General features: G+C 36.5%; 2 protein-coding genes across 2 annotated transcripts; one reads left to right on the forward strand and one right to left on the reverse strand.

Annotated features, from left to right (window-relative positions):
- Positions 1–1,879: 1,879 nt before the first annotated feature.
- On the reverse strand, positions 1,880–9,692 carry LOC105177280 (hyperosmolality-gated Ca2+ permeable channel 2.3). Its single transcript, XM_011100365.3, has 11 exons — positions 9,536–9,692; positions 8,551–8,956; positions 7,838–7,990; positions 7,287–7,350; positions 6,989–7,198; positions 6,380–6,568; positions 4,958–5,256; positions 4,495–4,771; positions 3,478–3,756; positions 3,120–3,353; positions 1,880–2,353 (listed from the first exon to the last, which is right to left on the reverse strand). The coding sequence occupies exons 2-11, from the start codon at positions 8,829–8,831 to the stop codon at positions 2,192–2,194; spliced, it is 2,148 nt and encodes a 715-aa protein (XP_011098667.2). The 5' UTR covers positions 8,832–8,956; positions 9,536–9,692; the 3' UTR covers positions 1,880–2,191.
- Positions 9,693–11,215: 1,523 nt separating this feature from the next.
- LOC105177279 (ARF guanine-nucleotide exchange factor GNOM) lies at positions 11,216–17,821 on the forward strand. Its single transcript, XM_011100364.3, has 3 exons — positions 11,216–11,528; positions 12,450–13,261; positions 13,770–17,821. Exons 2-3 carry the CDS (start codon positions 12,527–12,529, stop codon positions 17,352–17,354), a joined length of 4,320 nt encoding a protein of 1,439 aa, XP_011098666.1. The 5' UTR covers positions 11,216–11,528; positions 12,450–12,526; the 3' UTR covers positions 17,355–17,821.
- The last annotated feature ends 217 nt before the right edge of the window (positions 17,822–18,038 follow it).

The following is an 18,038-nucleotide window of genomic DNA, read 5'->3' on the forward strand; positions in this document are numbered from 1 at the left end:
TTTCTTGTAGACATATGGAGAAGAAGAAATATGGAAAATCTACTTTGACCTGGCCAAACCGTGAGGTCCTGGATCGAGTGTGGCCAAATCGAGATCAATTATATTGCAATTATTATATAATTGATATACAATTTTATAAAATGATCAATTATACGATAAGTATAATTTACTTACTATACGATTAATTTAGTTTCAAGGGACCTGATTTGGGTAAAAAACTTTAAAAATCTTCTTGCTTCCAATGTGTATTTCAGTTGTATAATGAGGCTGAATTTCTTAATGCAAAATGTGCTGTTAAGATGCTTTCTTGATTTCCTCATAAAATCAGAAACCTACGGTCACCATCAACTTGTATTTTTTATTGCTACGTGGGAGTACAAGTGGGGGAGTAATGATGTCTTTATTTTAAGACAAAAAACATAGAAATCATCAATTCATGGAAAAGGACTTCTTGGGTCGTTTTCACTGCAACAGTGAAAACAATCATAATCCTCTGCAGCCTTAACCAGTCCGCCATAGTAAATACCTCCCATTTGTTTGGTAATGGATTGGGGCGTGGAAGGAGGGTCGCAGACACCACACGAGGGCAGTGATCTGAGTCTGTGATCATTACATACAACTACTCTTGAATTGAGTTTGTGTCTTGTTGTCATATGAATAGTAAATTTAAGTTTTACCCCTAGTTGCAGTTGATGAATTATAAGGAGCAAGTGCATAAACGAGGATATTCTCGTCATTCCATGTGAATTACATTACATTAACATGGGGTTGAAGATATATGAAACCCATTATTTGTGATTGGCGATTAAGGTCAAGGAATGCGATTTACCCAAAGGCAATTCCACTAGTTGATTGGTGATGTTGATGTTGATGTTCACATCAACTTACAAATGATGTCAGCAAAAAGTTGAGAGCATATATTAAGACATTTCCTGTCTCTCACACAGAAACGGAATCCCACCCCATTTAATAATTCCCACTCTCTCTAAATAAATCTGATTTTTCTCAAGTAAAATTAGTAGATATGATGATGATACGTTTTTTATGTAATAAGTAATTCTTGAAGAAAAACTATATTTTGAACTTTGTTTGTGACGGCAAATAATGCCAAGCTTTATGCTTGAGATATCCCTAGCATTAGATTCTTTATTGCAATTCGTGTTGTATTTCTTATTCCATTTTATATATATATACGTTACATATATAAAAAAATATTTATATATATGGAAAATACAATATAAGATGCAATGCAACTGCAATAGAAAATCCAATTGGGAGGAGGTGAAATGTGAATGTACGGACATTAACAACAGAAAAGACATGTTAAGAGTTCCAATGTTGCCAAAGTACCCCTATTCTGTTTCTTCTGCTGGTTTTTATTTATTTCATCCCCTTAAAATCATAACCAAACTCCAAGTGTGTGAGTGAAGAGAGAGAGAGAAACAAAGAAAGGAATTTATTATGACTATGGTGGTTGGTGTGTAATAAAAAAAAGATAGTGAGAGGAGGGCGCCTGATATATGCAAAAGAATAAGCAAAAGGAATATGTCAATCACGGATTCCTATTGCTCCAGGTGGAGGTTTCAGACAAATTCAGTGGTCTTCTTCCCTCAAACTGACGTCTATAGCTTATTATACTCATTAAGGAAGTTGACTCAAAGAGAAACTCTCCTTCTGCATACAATATTTCAAAACTTGCCAGCATAACTTTGGTGGCTTGAGACACCAAAGTTGATACAAATGTTGCAACATCAGAGCAAACAGTTTCAAAACACGGTTTTGCTTGAGACTTTGGGGACAGGACCAAGAATCGGGCCATATCGCACAAAGTCGATGGATAGTTATTTCAGAGCCGATAAGCAACAGGTGCAATTAGGTGTAGGCCTGTGAATAAATCGAATTCCATACAACTTACTATAAGCTTGTGTATACAAACCTGTTTTTGTAATGTTTACAGTCCAATCAAATCCTTCCTGGGAGAGCAGGGAGATTAAAGAGAAGGGTTGAACCACAATTTTTTACTGTGGACGTCGACCGGGAACAACAAAATAGACATGGAAAAATGTATTTTCTAAAGTGCACGAACCAAAAACTATTTCGAAAGAGATGAATTCAGTATATACACCAGTTTCTACTTGTCCTTCAGCCGTTCTAGCTACCATTTGAAACTTAACAGGAATTCCGTCCAACTTCACCTATGAGCACCATACAGAAGAGGGGAGCTGCTACTTTCCCTGGCTTCAGAATATCTGCCTGATTTCATTGCAGGATCACGATACGCAGTGGCGAGTTCATCGTAGAAAGAAGATATACTGGGATCACTTTGATCAAATCTATCCTTGTTTATTAAGCACTGTATCATAACAGCAGAAGGTGAATACTCGATAGACAAGCAAACAAGATTGAAGGAGCAAACTGCTATTCTGTGACAATCAATATTAACCTAACAAATGGGGCTCTTACATCTCCAGTGAAGGTTAAAAGGGATGACGAATTACCCAGAACTGAATATGATATATAATCTATATGCATAATATACAGATTTTGATTTACTAGAGACAGCGAACGAGAAAATCAGAAAGCATCAGTATTGGTCAGTCGTGTGATTTAGCACAGATACACCCAAATCTATATGGCCACACTTGTTAGTCAGCTTTTGATATCTTTTAACTCAACAACATTCATTAGGTTCAGGAATGAAACTTTACTTGGTAAATATGAAGGGACCCAGAAATATTGGCAACTCTTTATGCCACATCAACTGCTGCTACATAACAGAACAGCATGCATCTACAATTAAGAAGTTAAAGAACCTGAAAATTTAATGTGCAATATTATGAATCTAGGTTTCGTAACAGGATGAAAAATTTCATTTGCTTACTCACTGTCAAGAAGAAAAAAGATGAAAGCATTTCAAGATAGTGAAAATTAATAGGCTATTTAAAAGTTTTTGATTGTCAAACCTTTATCTTATAAATCCAACTTAATCATGTACCAGAGCAAGGAGGAGAAAGAGATTGAATATGATCAAATGACAAGCTAATGCATTACAGTATAGCCACATAACGGAACTAGTTCAAGAGCTTCGAGTAATAAGTCAAGCTAGAATGACAATTTACCTCAGCAGGGTAACTTTTGAAACTAGGTAAAAATCGTCTCCGGCAATAACTGTTGAAAATGAGGGTGAGAATTGGAAGAGGAATTGTTAAGCTGGAAGCCAGTGGAACTTTCTTCAGACCGAATATACCAATGGCAATAACATGCATCAATATTAAAGAAAATATTGTTGCATCGTGCACTACGGGCCAAAACTTTCCACCAGTTTCAAACTTGGGTGCATAAACATTTAATAGCTGCTCCAAAGAGAAAAGTAAGCCAAATGAACTGACCATACTAGAGCAGAACATGTGATGGTTTAGCAAAGGAACTTTAATGAACCACATATACGATGAACAACAGTGAGGAAAGTCAGCTGACCTGGTTGCGGTAGATGACATAACCAAGGCAATAGTAAACCAAGAGGAATGGCAAAATCAGGGGTGCGAGGAAGAAGTATGTTATACCAAGAAGGCTGAAAAATAGAATCCTGGGAATTTCACTGTGATAAGGATTAGACGGGACCTCAAGTTCCTCATCAGATTTCCAACACAATGTTCCTTTAAGAAAACTCCAAAAGAGCCGCTTTAGCCGAAAAAGTTCTGAAGAAAACGTTTTGGTCCATCCAGATGTTACAACATATGCAATGAAAAATGAAGCCTGAAACATGAAACATAAAAGTATTTATTAATCTAATCTATGATGTCTGGAAATGTGTCTGAATGGAATCATTATTTCCCACAAAAAGGTGAAAATACTTGGAAGTTCTTTCAAATCATAAAAAGGGAGTAGCAAACCAAACAATATCAATGAATATTCTTTTCAACTTTTGAACAAATTAACTAATGATATATCCTTTGGATCAAGGCAACATAGAATGGAGACAATCATTTTCAGTCCTCGCTTCACTTTCATAATTAAGACCCTGGCATTTTAACTAGCAATGATCCTCAGACAAATTCTGTCTCCTAGCTTTGGAAGTTTGATTGCACGTTTACAACTTCTACGATCATATAATATTGTTACAGAATGTAATTAAAACAACAGTTCTGTGAATCAATAAGGGATTTTCCATAAATAGTTGACAACCAAATGTGCATTCCTATATGATAAATTTGTTTCACTTGGATTTAATATACTGGTACATATGAAGTTGGACCATGAACTTCTGGAGAATCTTTTAGAAAGATAAAATTATGGGGGCTCCAAGGAAGTTCAACTTCAATGAAAAGAGAAATGGACATTCTCAGAAAGCCACTCAATCACCCAGTCGTTTCCTTTCTCTCCAAATCCAAATACGTTACATGATATGAGAATAAGTCATGAAGGCGCCCAAAGAAGAGAATTCCGGAATTAATGCCATTTAAGAGAGAAGTTAGCTGTTAAAATTGAACGTACCTGTCCAGGAACTGCCACCGCCAATAGTTCAGGAATTCTTTTGGGCTCAAGAAAGACATCAACCCTATACAGTGCTGATCCTGAGAGTACATTTGCAAAGAAGATGTTCCATATGGTGAACCACAACACTTTGATACATGCACTTTTCTCAATCTGACTAAGGGCAATGTAGCCTTGTATGGAGGAAAGCACAATCATGACGGGTGGCACTAAAGATAAAAACATCTCAAGTATGAGACTTGGAAAATATCCTGTAATTACTTGGCTAACGATTTTCCTGCATGACATGTAAAGGTTATATTGTTAGGCTAGTATAAAGTGTCATTCTTTTCATAACCGATATTGCCAGAATAGGTATAAAATTCATATGTAACGTCTGGATCCATATTTTCAATATTCTTCATTTTGAAAAAAGAAAAACTGGTTAAGAGTATTTTATCTACAGATTGACAAAGTAACTTACAGATTTAATATGCCTCTCAGAAAAGGTAACCAAACCTCCAACTGATCCAAATGAGTAAGACCTTGCACTAAGAGAACAGGTACAAGGAACAGAACAGTTACAAAAATACATGCAAAAATAACAGCAATGTTGCAAAACCATCTTTTGATAAATGACGCAGAAAAGAATGGCCAATATACATCCTGGGGATCAGGAGCTGGCTCAGTAAGCCATTCTGTGGGTTTAACCCCTTGTTGAACGTGTGACACTACCGCAGCACTAAATCGAGACTTGAAAGATACAAATGCAGCCGGAACTTCCTATTAAGGGCATAATTGAGTGATACAGCATCAGATGGTATCCTAAATTAAAAATCCCAATCTAAGAATATAAACTAAAATAAATAACACCAGCCATCATGAAAAAGGAATTTCTGGAGCAAGGGCTTCTCAAAACCAACAGATTTGTTAGAATTTGAAACGCAAAAAAATATTAGAGCAAGAAATGACTATCAGAAGTGAAATTTTTCATCTTTATATATGCCAAATCGCAAGCGTGCCTAACAAAGAGAATTACACAATTCTAAGGCCTTTTTTATTGTTGATACACACCCCTTGGAAAATGAATTCATCACCTATAAAATCATGCACAGTTCTATTGATTCATCAAGTGTACAGTTGCTATAGAGCATGTTACAGCAGGGTAATGATTCATGTGAACATGTGATGAGTCGCGTGATTAACTAACTCTTAGATGCCATATCTCGATCTTGGACTTCTTTGTGTGGCACACATTGGTTTCAAACGGAACTGATGTCCCTATCATGGTATTAAAGGTAGGTCTCAACACTGCAGCCCATCTATCCTGCACGTCCGTGAAATCATATTTTCTCATTTTATGCGATAGTAGGTTCAATCCTATGTATATTGGTTTTCAAGCTATTTTTTCCACTTTCCAGTGTCTCCCTACTCATGCTTTGATATGCTAATTTCTGCCCCTCCAGCCAAGTCAATTCTTCCTTCAGCTGTTTTTGCTAAACCAGCTTCTATTCAATAGGTCAGAAAGTGAGGGACGCTATTATGATGTAATATCCCAATAACTAATCTAAAACTCAGAAATTCCACATAATGATCTTAAGAACTCCTCTTTTAAACCAATTTCAATGTGGAATTCCTGTTGCTTATCATTGTCAAGTATATATGACAGTTGACAAGCCTTTAGTGATAAGAAGACTAGTGATTTATGATGGCTATCATCAAGAGGGACCTTATCCCGAAGATTAAGTACTTGGGCTTAAAGTACTTGACAGTGAGAGATTCAACATGCATTCATGCTATTGGTTTGTTTCAAAAAAAAAAAAAAAACAGCAATTGCGACAAACAGAAGAAACAAATCAATTTATTGCATCTTCAGATGAACTACCCATGAGGCAAAGATTGTTACCTTGCCAGAAATAGAAGCTCGTTCTGTCCTGACATTACCTTCCACATCTTCTAGCTTCTTCTCATAATGATCTAGGAGGTCAACTTTGCGTCCAAAAAGGCCCATAAAGCCAGCACGCTTGAATCTTTGTTGAGGATGCTTTTTTGATTTTACGTGTACAAGCCTTTTATACACCTTGTCCGCCTCATTCTAGAAAAAATATTAGGATGTATCAGAAACCAAACAAAATAAAGGAAAATAAAAGGTCTTATATTGCATCTATTAACCAAGAATGAAATACACGACTCTGGTATCAAAATTCTCTAATTATACTTAGAAGTACAGTTGCTTTCTATTTTTCCCCTTCAGAAGTTCAATTGAGCAGCTAACCTTTCTTTATCTAAAAAAGACATAAAAAAGTAGATACAATATACACATGTATCAAAAGAATTTAATGATTAAAATGTATGGAGAAATTTCCAAGTTAGCAATCGGATACTTATAGTTAGCAAGTCCAAGAGGGACATTGAAATGAAAGAAGCATCAATGATAACATGGACAAAAAGATAAATCAATCTATAAGCTCCAGAATATAGTTGATTAAAGAGTTAGCTTTCACGCTTTGCTTACCATGAGCCCTTTAAGTTTGCTTGTCCGACGAACCACAGAGTGGGAAAGATAGGTAGACGGGTAGTATTCACTGAAAAAGCTCTCAACGCTCTCACTGAAGCTCCTCCCAGAAGTGGCAGGAATGCTTCGAACTAAAACAGTGAACTGGCCTGGCCGAGGTTTTGAAGAATAGAAGTAAGCAATCCGTTTGGATGCAATATAGTCATATTCCTGCAGAATAAATAATTATTTATGTTCAAACTCTTTTACCTACAGATGGAAAATCCATGACCACAGATACGGGCAATGAAATACTTACATAGTAAAGAAGATAGCAGACAACGGCTGTGAAAATATAAACAGCAGCAAAGTGTATCCATAACCTTTTAGAACCCAAAATAAAAAATGTTAGTTTTAGAGCTAAATAAAAGCAGTAAAATGTTGACCAACTCAACGCTTCAGTTGTTTGCCACCTCAGCCACATGCATACACACTCTGCATGAAGACACAACCTAGCTTGCTGAATATGGACTGCCCATGTTACAAGGTAAAGAGAGAAACTTTTCAACTAGAACCAGATAGAGAAAGGCTTTCAAGCACCAAAGTCTGAGAAAGCATAGACAGAGAAAAAAAGCTCATCTTTTCTTTGATTTTAGAGGACTAGACCTAAATGACCCCGAATATGCATGACCAAAGGCCTTGTTGAGCTTGGGTGATATCCACCCAATGGCATACGGTTAGGGTTGACACACATGAAAAATGTATAGATTAATATTGCCTTAAAACAAAAGGCCCAACTTGTCGTAAGCAATGCACTAGTTCATTGTTGTAAAACTAAATTTTGACTTCATTCGAATATATAGCACTAACCTGTTTGACCCATCATCAACATTTGAAATACTGAATGATTCCAAGGACTTGTTTGGTAAGTCAGTAAAGTCAATATTTAGCTGATTCCCCATATAATTGAACGGGAGAAGAACACAAATTCCAACAATGCCCGCAAATCTAAATACTCTCAGTCTGCAAATCAAGAAAGAAAAGTGTATAAGATGAGAAGAAATCTGTAGAAAAAGAGAACCAGAAATTACCATAGAATAACTAAGTTCAAGACAGGCCCTGTGAACAGTAAGTGATGTGAAGGAATTAATCCAAACAATAAAATGTGTGAAAATCAACACTTTTTCTCTCTACAAAAATTCTCGGAAGATGCAACCACTGATTTAACCTAATTGCAGATGGCGTATACTACTATCCCTCACCAGCTATAACAAAGTTCAAAGGATTCAGACAAATAGACATCATGAAGTAGATATTGCATTTAATACTTGAAAATGTTTGCTTTCCAGATCCTTTGCCGGTCAAATAAAAAATAGGAATTTACTTTATAAGATTTGTATGTTTACATTCCTTTGTAAGATTGGTAACTTGACAAACAATCCCCTAATTTAAGAGAAAGAAATTGCAATCTATGGCTTTATAAATGTAAACCTGTATCCTAGCTATTAAATACTATAAAGAATGCAGATTCACACGGCCATTTAGATCCCAAAATGTACTTCAACTTCCATTTTTTAACTAACCCGAATGTAAAAATTCTCATGAACACAACAGCATCCAATCCAGAATTCGCCAAAAGCTCATCTTCAGAGGGCTGCCATGCTCTTTTCACCCATTTGACAGAAGATAGTAACTTTCCCACGCTGAATTCATCTTCCCTTTGGAATTTCCCTTCAGCAACCAAGCGTGGTATATAGAAATCGGCATAGCTTGGCCGGTTTCTTAGTACAGAATAAAGGATGAAAAAAATAAGACAAAGGGCAACGTTTATTCCAACAGAGGTCAGAAGTGCAGAAAGAATCATTCCTTTAAACTCTCAAAGTGGCTTGCTCCACTTTCTAAATTCCACACACGCCAGTACCAACTTAGAGATCCATTTGGGACTGAAACTTCTGATTCTTCAATGAACAGACTATTTAGTCAGATAAGCTGCAAAAATGCATGAAGCTATCAGTAATGAGTATAAAGTTACCCAAAATAACATAAAAAAAAAAAAAAAACGAATGTTAATAGCTTACGCAAAGTTCCAAAATGAAAAAATGAAAGAAAAAGAAGAAGAAAAGAAAGGAATCTAATCTTCACCCGTTTGCCACTTAACTTGGACAAGAAGCTTTAAACTTGTAAATAGCATACATAATAGTTGATTCAACTAATACGCAACTCCCACATGAACAATGAGTTAAAGAGAACACATTACATACATGATTTCAGGTAGGAATTAAGCTTCAATGCTTTTTATTAAAGTAAAGGGGAGCGATTTTTACCATGAAATAAACTCCTCTAGTATAGCGCAAGTAGCACTGGGATGCCAGTAATATCTTGAGTTTCGTGCAATTAGAAATTCATCTTATTTAAAACATGAGAAGCACATGCCACCATAAATGTAAAACGTCTGCACCGGTATTGATCGAAGGGGAATTTTGACTGGAGAAACAAAACCCTAACTAGGAACGAGTAGACTGGTAACTAGAGAGTCTTGATAGAGAAACTTAGAGCAGAAGTTCAAACCTTATTGTGCAGAGGATGGCAAGTTGAAGAAGACAAAAGCTTTCGCGGTCTTAGCTGAACGATAGAATGAACACCAAGTTCTTCTTTTTTTCTTTTTTTTTATTTTTTTTTTAACTATAAGTCGATGGTTGCACGATTTCCTTTCTCCGACGCTATGTCGCGTCACTGAATTCCACATACGCGTTATTGCATCACGGGAACACTTTACCATAGTTAGAATATATTTTATTTTAAATTTATTTACTATGCACATGTTATGTGTATATATTTTTTTAAAAAAGACATAATTACTCAATTTAAATATTATCTTATCATTTTGAAAATCTTTATTTTTTTTATTTTTCCAAACAATCAATTTATTAATTTTTTAAGATGAATTATAACAAAATTTGTCATAATTGTAAATATTTTTTTGGTTATTTTAAAATTTATCAGCATTTTCTTGAAATTATTGGTCATCTTACAAATATCCTCATGAAATAGTCTGTTGTATGGAATATTTATTAAACAGTCATTAATTAGAATGAAATATTTATAATTTTTCAAACGAAGTACGTATTTATAATTATAAAAAAATTCAGGACATTTTTTTACAATTTATCTTTTTATTTATCTACACAGTTCATTCATAAAATATTTGAGAAGAAAATGCTCATTGAGCTCATATTGATACACGATGCTGAAATAAATGCATTTTTCGTCCCATAACTTATGTCATTTAATATATTTATTTTTTTAAACTTTTAGGTGATACTTTGATCCTGTATTTTTTCAATTTTTATAATTTCAACCTTCTCTACCAGTGAGAAATGAACTCCAAGAAAAAAAAGAACACTCAATCGTGTGTATGTAGTATAAAAACTATAAAGTTAATTACACTTAAACCCTCTTATAAAATACGAAATTATATATTTTTCAAAGTTCGAAATTACATCTACACCCTCTTTCAAGATTCTCTATTTATATATGACCCTCTTTTGTTAGGGTTTAAAGAGAAACTGGCTAATGTTAAAAAAAAAATAAGTGTATATAAATTTTGAATTTTGCCCTTCATTTAATACTTTTATGTATATTTTTGTACTTTAAGGGGATGAATGTAATATATATGTATATGGAGTGCGATTAACATTGTTATATTTTATTCTTATAAGTACAAAAAAATTATATGATAATATTAAATAAGGGTTAAAATAAAAAAATTATATATATTTTTTTCTAAAGTCAGCATTTTTCATATAAAATTTAACAAAAGAATGTTAGGTATAACTAGTGAATTTTCAGAGAGGATGTAAAGTATAATTTTGAACTTTTCTTTGAAAAAAAAAGTGTAATTTCATATTTTCAGTTTAAGTATAATTAATATAAATTTTTATAATACTTTTTTAATTAAATAAAAAAGAATAAAAACAAAATGAATAATTAACCAAAAAATATTGAGATATTGTAGCTTACATATAGTCATTCATGATAGGCATTTTAGATTGCCCACACTTAATTAATAGTATATTAATTAATAGTATAGATAAGTCGTAATGCAGAGCCCACAACCCCCCCACCCCCCCGCCCCACCCCAAAAAAAAAAAAAAGAAAAAAGAAAAAAGAGACAGAGAGAGAATAGTTGGGCCTGGTATGGGATTGTGTCACCAATAACCATAAAAAAACGGCTAAGGAAATAGTTCGGGCCGAAAGGCGCAGAGGCGCAATTCATCATTTACCTTGCACTTGCATCGAACGCAGAAACGTGCTTTCTCAAATCCCAAGCCACCCAGTGCGTGCGATTAAGATTTTGACCAAAAGTTTTTTAATTCAAATTGCCAGAACTGTCCCCTCGTCACCGCAGGTAGCAGGCTACGCCCCCCTGCGGAGAAAGGAAAAAACACCCCTCTTCCGACTCCTCGGTCTGATCTCCAATCCAACTCCGACTTCTCTCTCCGTTTCACCTCGATTCGGTTCCTCAAACTCGAATTCTGATTGTTGGACTATTGCCTGACCGGTAATCACACGCTTTCACTTCCAATTCTTTATGTGATTGTTGCTTTTGATTAGTCGGAAGGGGCTGTGGTAGATCTTGCTTCGATTTTGTTTTGGTGTTGGATTCCGCTGCCATTAATTTAGATCTGCGCACTTGAGTTGTTTATTTCTTATGCATTTTTGTGTTAGATTTACGGGGTAGGAAAATGTACTTCCATGTGATGGTAGGTTCCACCAATTTCTCCCTGGAATTTGATTTGAATTTGAATCTTACCCTTTTGCTTTTGTTAGCTGATTAATCATGCACTTCTATTTACTCTTTTTTTATTTTTTATTAATTGACTGAATCATTTAAAATAGATCACTAACTGTGCTTAAGAGACTGTATTTGATAACTATTTCATTTAGATTGGAAGATACCCGATATTTTTGTTGAGATCTTTTATTTTCAATATGCCGTGAGTGGCGTCCTTTTAAACGAACAATTTTACATGTGTAATGAGAAAGGAAATGACATTTTGGTGGTGCAATGACGTAGCCAAGTAACTTCTTTCTAGCTAATTGTCAAGAAGTTATTTCTTTTCCTATAGATGTCCGCTCCATTTTTTCTTTAACAAAATTCTTCCAAGCTTTACTTCTGTCCTGCATTCAAATAATGATTCACGGGACATATTCTTCTATATTTTCAAGCAACAAGATGGAAATCTAATAGCGGAATATGCTTTCCAAAAGTGAAGTTTCGTAATGATCCCATTTTGTATTCTTTAACTGGCATTATTCTGTTCACTACTAGATTAAGTAGGATATTACTGGATCAGTTGAGTTCTACTGTCTTCCCATATTCTGTTGTCTAACCAGCACTTGCCTGCCTATATATTCTGTCTCAGTAAAATCTTATAGTGTCAAGTCTATTGATCTGTTAATTTGTGTATAAATTGTGAAGGGCAATACTTAACTGGGCTGGAGGACCTTCCTCATGCATATATTATATCCATAACTTTGTGAGAGCATAGAAGCAAGATGACTATGAATTTGCTAAATCAGAAAGAGGTCAATGGGTTGGATGAGCAGCCCGACTATTTGTTCAAGCTTTCTGGTGGTGCTGTTGCCTGTATGGTGAATTCAGAAATAGGTGCAGTTTTGGCTGTGATGAGGAGAAATGTGAGATGGGGAGTTCATTATGCCTCGGATGATGAGCAGATAGAGCATTCTCTCATAATATCCTTCAAGGAACTGCGGAAGAAGATATTTGCATGGCAAAAACATTGGCATACCATTGATCCAGTTCTGTACCTCCAGCCATTTTTGGATGTCATTAAATCTGATGAAACTGGTGCACCAATCACTGGTGTTGCTTTGTCATCTGTTTACAAAATCTTAAATCTACAGATACTTGATTCAAAAACTGTGAACGTAGATAATGCTTTACACCTAATCGTTGATGCTGTGACAAGCTGCCGTTTTGAGGTGACCGATCCTGCATCGGAAGAAGTAGTACTTATGAAGATTCTTCAAGTTCTTTTGGCTTGCATGAAAAATAAAGCATCTGTTAGTTTGAATAACCATCATGTATGTAGTATAGTGAATACTTGCTTCCGAATAGTCCATCAGGCAAGCTCTAAAAGTGAACTTCTGCAAAGGATATCCCGCCACACAATGCATGAGCTTGTCAGGTGTATCTTTTCACACCTTCCTGACTTGGGCGATGAAAGGCATGATTTGGATCATGGAAACAGGCCTTCTCCTAACATAGAGGTAAAAGGAGGAGTTACACTTTTATGTGGCATGTTTTACCAGCTTTAGAACTGCAAGATGCTTCTGTCACCATGATTGATGCCAAGCCTGTAAACACTAGACTCTAATTTGCTTTACAGTTTGAATTATTTCATTAAGGATACAAATATAGAGACCTTGGATAAAGTAAAATGGGACAGAGAATCTTCTTTAGTTTGTTTACCTTTAGGGTTAACAATTAGGAACAAAACCTTTTAAAGATAAATTTAACAGATATAATCACTGCAGTTAGGTTAGAAAATTCCTCACCACAAAGGATGGATCTTTAAAGTTGTTTCATGCCCTTTTTGAAAAACTTCATTCTTGTCTGGAGATGATTATCCAGGTTAAATTGAGTGGTTATCAGAAAAAGATACTTCCTATAATTGTCTGTCGTCATTCATATGTTTAGTGACAAATTTATGCCTTGTTGAGGGGGATAAAGTTTATGCTAAGTTATTCATTTCAGAAGCACTTACTTCCGTTGCAGGATGATGGAACAGTGCAAAATCACACTCTTGAGGAGAAGCAATATGTCGATGGTTATGCTTCTGCAGATTCTGACATTAGTAAAAATGAGAATGCCCATGGGAAAGATAGCACCTCTAGTGCTGAATCTTTGATGATGGATCCTTATGGTGTCCCAGCAATGGTGGAAATATTCCACTTCTTATGCTCTCTGCTAAACGTGATGGAAAACATTGAAGTTGGTCCCAGATCAAATCCAATAGCATATCATGAAGATGTTCCTCTATTTGCTTTGGGTTTGATTAATTCCGCTATAGAATTAGGTGGGGCTTATTTCGGAAATCATCCTAAATTATTGGCTCTGATACAGGAAGAACTGTTTTACAATCTGATGCAGTTTGGTTTGTCGATGAGTCCACTAATTCTTTCAACAGTGTGTAGCATAGTTCTCAATCTTTATCATCACCTCCGTACTAAATTAAAATTACAGCTTGAAGCTTTTATTTCTAATGTGTTGTTGAGAATTGCACAAAGTAAGTATGGGGCTTCCTACCAACAGCAGGAGGTTGCTATGGAAGCTCTTATTGATTTCTGCAGGCAGCCTATGTTTGTCATCGAGTCATATGCCAATTATGATTGTGATATATCCTGCAGCAATGTGTTTGAAGGCCTTGCAAACCTGTTATCAAGGAGTGCTTTTCCAGTGAACAGCCCTTTATCTGCAATGAACACCCTTGCTCTGGATGGTCTCACTGCTTTGGTTCAGGGTATGGCTGAAAGAATAGGCCATGATTCATCCAGTTTGGGGGAAGCTTCCCTAGAACTTGAGGAATATAAGCCATTCTGGACTGTGAGATGTCATGATTATAGTGAACCTCTTCACTGGGTTCCGTTTGTTCATAATATGAAGAACATTAAGAAAAAGTTGATGATTGGCGTTGATCACTTCAACAGGGATCCCAAGAAGGGTCTTGAATTTCTTCAAGGATTAAATCTATTGCCTGACAATCTGGACCCCAGAAGTGTAGCTTGCTTCTTTAGGTATACAACTGGACTAGATAAAAATATTATTGGGGATTTTCTAGGAAGTCATGATGAATTCTGTGTACAAGTGCTTCATGAATTTGCCAGGACATTTGATTTCCGGGACATGAACTTGGACACTGCTTTGCGTATTTTCTTGGACACTTTCAGATTGCCTGGGGAGTCCCAGAAGATACAGAGAGTGCTTGAAGCATTTGCTGAGAGCTATTTTGAGCAAGCACCAAATATTTTGGCCAATAAAGATGCTGCGCTCCTGCTGTCATATTCTTTGATACTGCTCAACACAGATCAACACAACGCACAGGTCAAGAAGAAGATGAGTGAAGAAGATTTTATTCGGAACAACAGGAAAATCAATGGTGGAGATGATCTTCCTCGAGATTTCTTGACTGAGCTTTATCACTCTATCTGTGAGAATGAAATCCGTATGGTACCAGATCAAGGTGGTGCTGGTGCAGTTCTGACGCGGAGCCACTGGATTGGTCTAACACACAAAGCAAAGCAGACATCTCCATTTATTGTCTCTGAGTCTGGATCCCACCTAGACTTTGACATGTTTACTATATTGTCTGGTCCAGCAATTGCTGCTATCTCAGTGGTGTTTGATCATGCAGAGCAGGAAGACGTCTTGCAGTCATGTATTGATGGATTTTTGGCCATTGCTAAACTTTCAGCATCATACAATTTGAATGAAGTATTGGATGATTTGATTGTCTCTCTTTGCAAATTTACAACCTTGTTGCATCCATCTTTCGATGAAAATTCAATTCTGTATTTTGGGGATGACACAAAAGCTAAGATGGCAACTGTAGCAGTTTTTACCATTGCAAACCGTTACAGTGATCACATACGTTTAAGCTGGAGAAACATACTGGACTGTATCTTGAGTTTGCAGAAGATAGGCCTTCTTCCAGCACGTCTTGCCAGTGATGCTACTGATGAGTTGGAGTCTTCTCCTGATAATGATCAAGTTAAAATATCAGCTACTCCTTCACCAGCACCTCAGGTAACGGTTCCTTCTAGGAAATCATCTGGGCTAATGGGCCGGTTTAGCCTACTGTTATCTCTTGATGCTGAAGAACCTGCACCCCAACCCTCAGAAGAAGAGCTTGCTGCTCGCCAGCGTACTCTGCAGACAATACAAAATTGTCACATTGATACCATTTTTGCTGAGAGTAAGTTTCTGCAAGCAGAATCTTTATCACAGCTTGTTCGTGCTCTTGTCGTGGCTGCAAGACGTCCTCTTAAAGGGAATAACTCTCTGGAAGATGAAGACACAGCTGTTTTTTGTCTGGAGTTGCTGATTGCAATCACTCTAAACAACCGAGATAGGATCATGCTTCTATGGCAAAACGTTTATGAGCATATTGCCAGTGTTGTTCAATCAACTGTAATGCCTTGTGCCCTTGTAGAGAAGGCTGTATTTGGGCTCCTTCGTATATGCCAGCGGTTGCTTCCTTACAAGGAAAACCTTACGGATGAGCTTCTCAAGTCTCTGCAACTAGTATTGAAACTTGATGCTCGGGTGGCTGATGCTTATTGTGAACCAATTACACAGGAAGTAATGCATCTGGTGAAAGCAAATGCAATGCAGATCAGATCTCATATGGGTTGGCGGACAATCATATCTTTACTTTCAATCACTGCTCGGCATCCAGAAGCATCTGAATCTGGATTTGAGACTCTGTCTTATATCATGTCTGATGGGGCCCACCTGTCACCCGCAAATTACGTGCTTTGTGTGAATGCTGCCCGGCAGTTTGCCGAGTCTCGAGTAGGTCATGTCGATAGATCTGTCAAATCCTTAGACCTGATGGCTGGTTCAGTTGTTTGTCTGGTTACATGGTTTCACCAGACTAAGGAAGCTGCTGGTGAGGAGGCTGCCGTAAAGATGTCTCAGGATATACTGGAAATGTGGATGAGGCTTGTGCAGAGTCTCAGAAAAGTGTGTGTAGATCACAGAGAGGAGGTCAGGAATCATGCAATTGTATTGTTACAAAGATGCTTGACAGGAGTGGAAGGTATCCATATTCCAACTGATCTATGGCTACAATGTTTTGATTTGGTAATCTTCACATTGCTTGATGAACTGCCAGAACTGGCTCAGCAACAGTCTCCAAAGGACTATCGTAGCATGGAAGGATCAATGATATTTTCGCTTAAACTCTTGTCGAAAACATATTTACAGACCCTGAATGATCTGTCTCAGTCAACTTCATTCTGCCAACTTTGGTTAAAGGTGCTTGGTTGTATGGAAAAATACATGAAGATGAGATTCAGAGGGAAACGGAGCGAGAAGATCCATGAATTAGTTCCCGAGCTTCTTAAGAACACACTGCTAGTGATGAAGACGAGTGGGATTCTTGTGCCGAGTGATCCTGTTGGAGGAGACAGCTTTTGGCAACTAACTTGGTTGCACGTGAAAAACATAGCCCCGTCTCTGCAGTTAGAAGTATTTCCCAGTGAAGAATTGGAGAAGTTGCAAGAAAAACATGGTAAGGCTGGCTGTAGCCCTCTCCCTGATGGAAATGGTATTGTTCCACCAAATGAGACCACAGCATGAGAATGATCATTCATCTGTATGTTATAAATACAAGGATGATGCATTTATCCTGGGGAGAAGAAGTTCAAAATTCCTGCAGCAGTGATGCTGGTATTAGATCATCTACTATTTGGTCTGCGTTGCTAGATATGTACTACTTCTTAACCCCCTAACGGTGAAAAGATGGATGACTTCTTGGGGAGGCCATAAGCCATTCATTTGGTGGCTCTATTGTTTGTGTTTTGGAGGATGACAGACAGAGGGGTTGCTATATCGTTGAAATGTTTTTTTGGCAGCATTATATTGGTAGAGCATAATACTATATTTTGTACAATAACATAGAGCATCTAATATACTTACATTGGACTTGTCAACTCAAATAAGATAGGTGGTTCAAGTTTCCAGGATATTTTTTTCCCAAGGATTGGTGTATTCAATTGTAATTCTTGTCTAACTTCTCTTTACCACATGAAAATTAATTTGCCAAATTTCAGGTGCGCTTCTAACTATTCTTGGGCACATTACATGCTTGGCCTGTTTGTATTATTTCATTATTGACGTAATATTGAAGGAATTTTGTCATGCCCTTTTAATTATTAGTTAGGAGGTTTCTTTTACTTTTCCTACCCTAACAACAGGCATGCATTAATGTTATCTTGAGGCGTATAAATGCGAGATTGACATTATGTCATATTGGCCAAATTC

The sequence above is a fragment of the Sesamum indicum genome, linkage group LG9 (genome assembly GCF_026168435.1).
Source record: "Sesamum indicum cultivar Baizhima isolate 11 linkage group LG9, ASM2616843v1, whole genome shotgun sequence".
NCBI lineage: Eukaryota > Viridiplantae > Streptophyta > Magnoliopsida > Lamiales > Pedaliaceae > Sesamum > Sesamum indicum.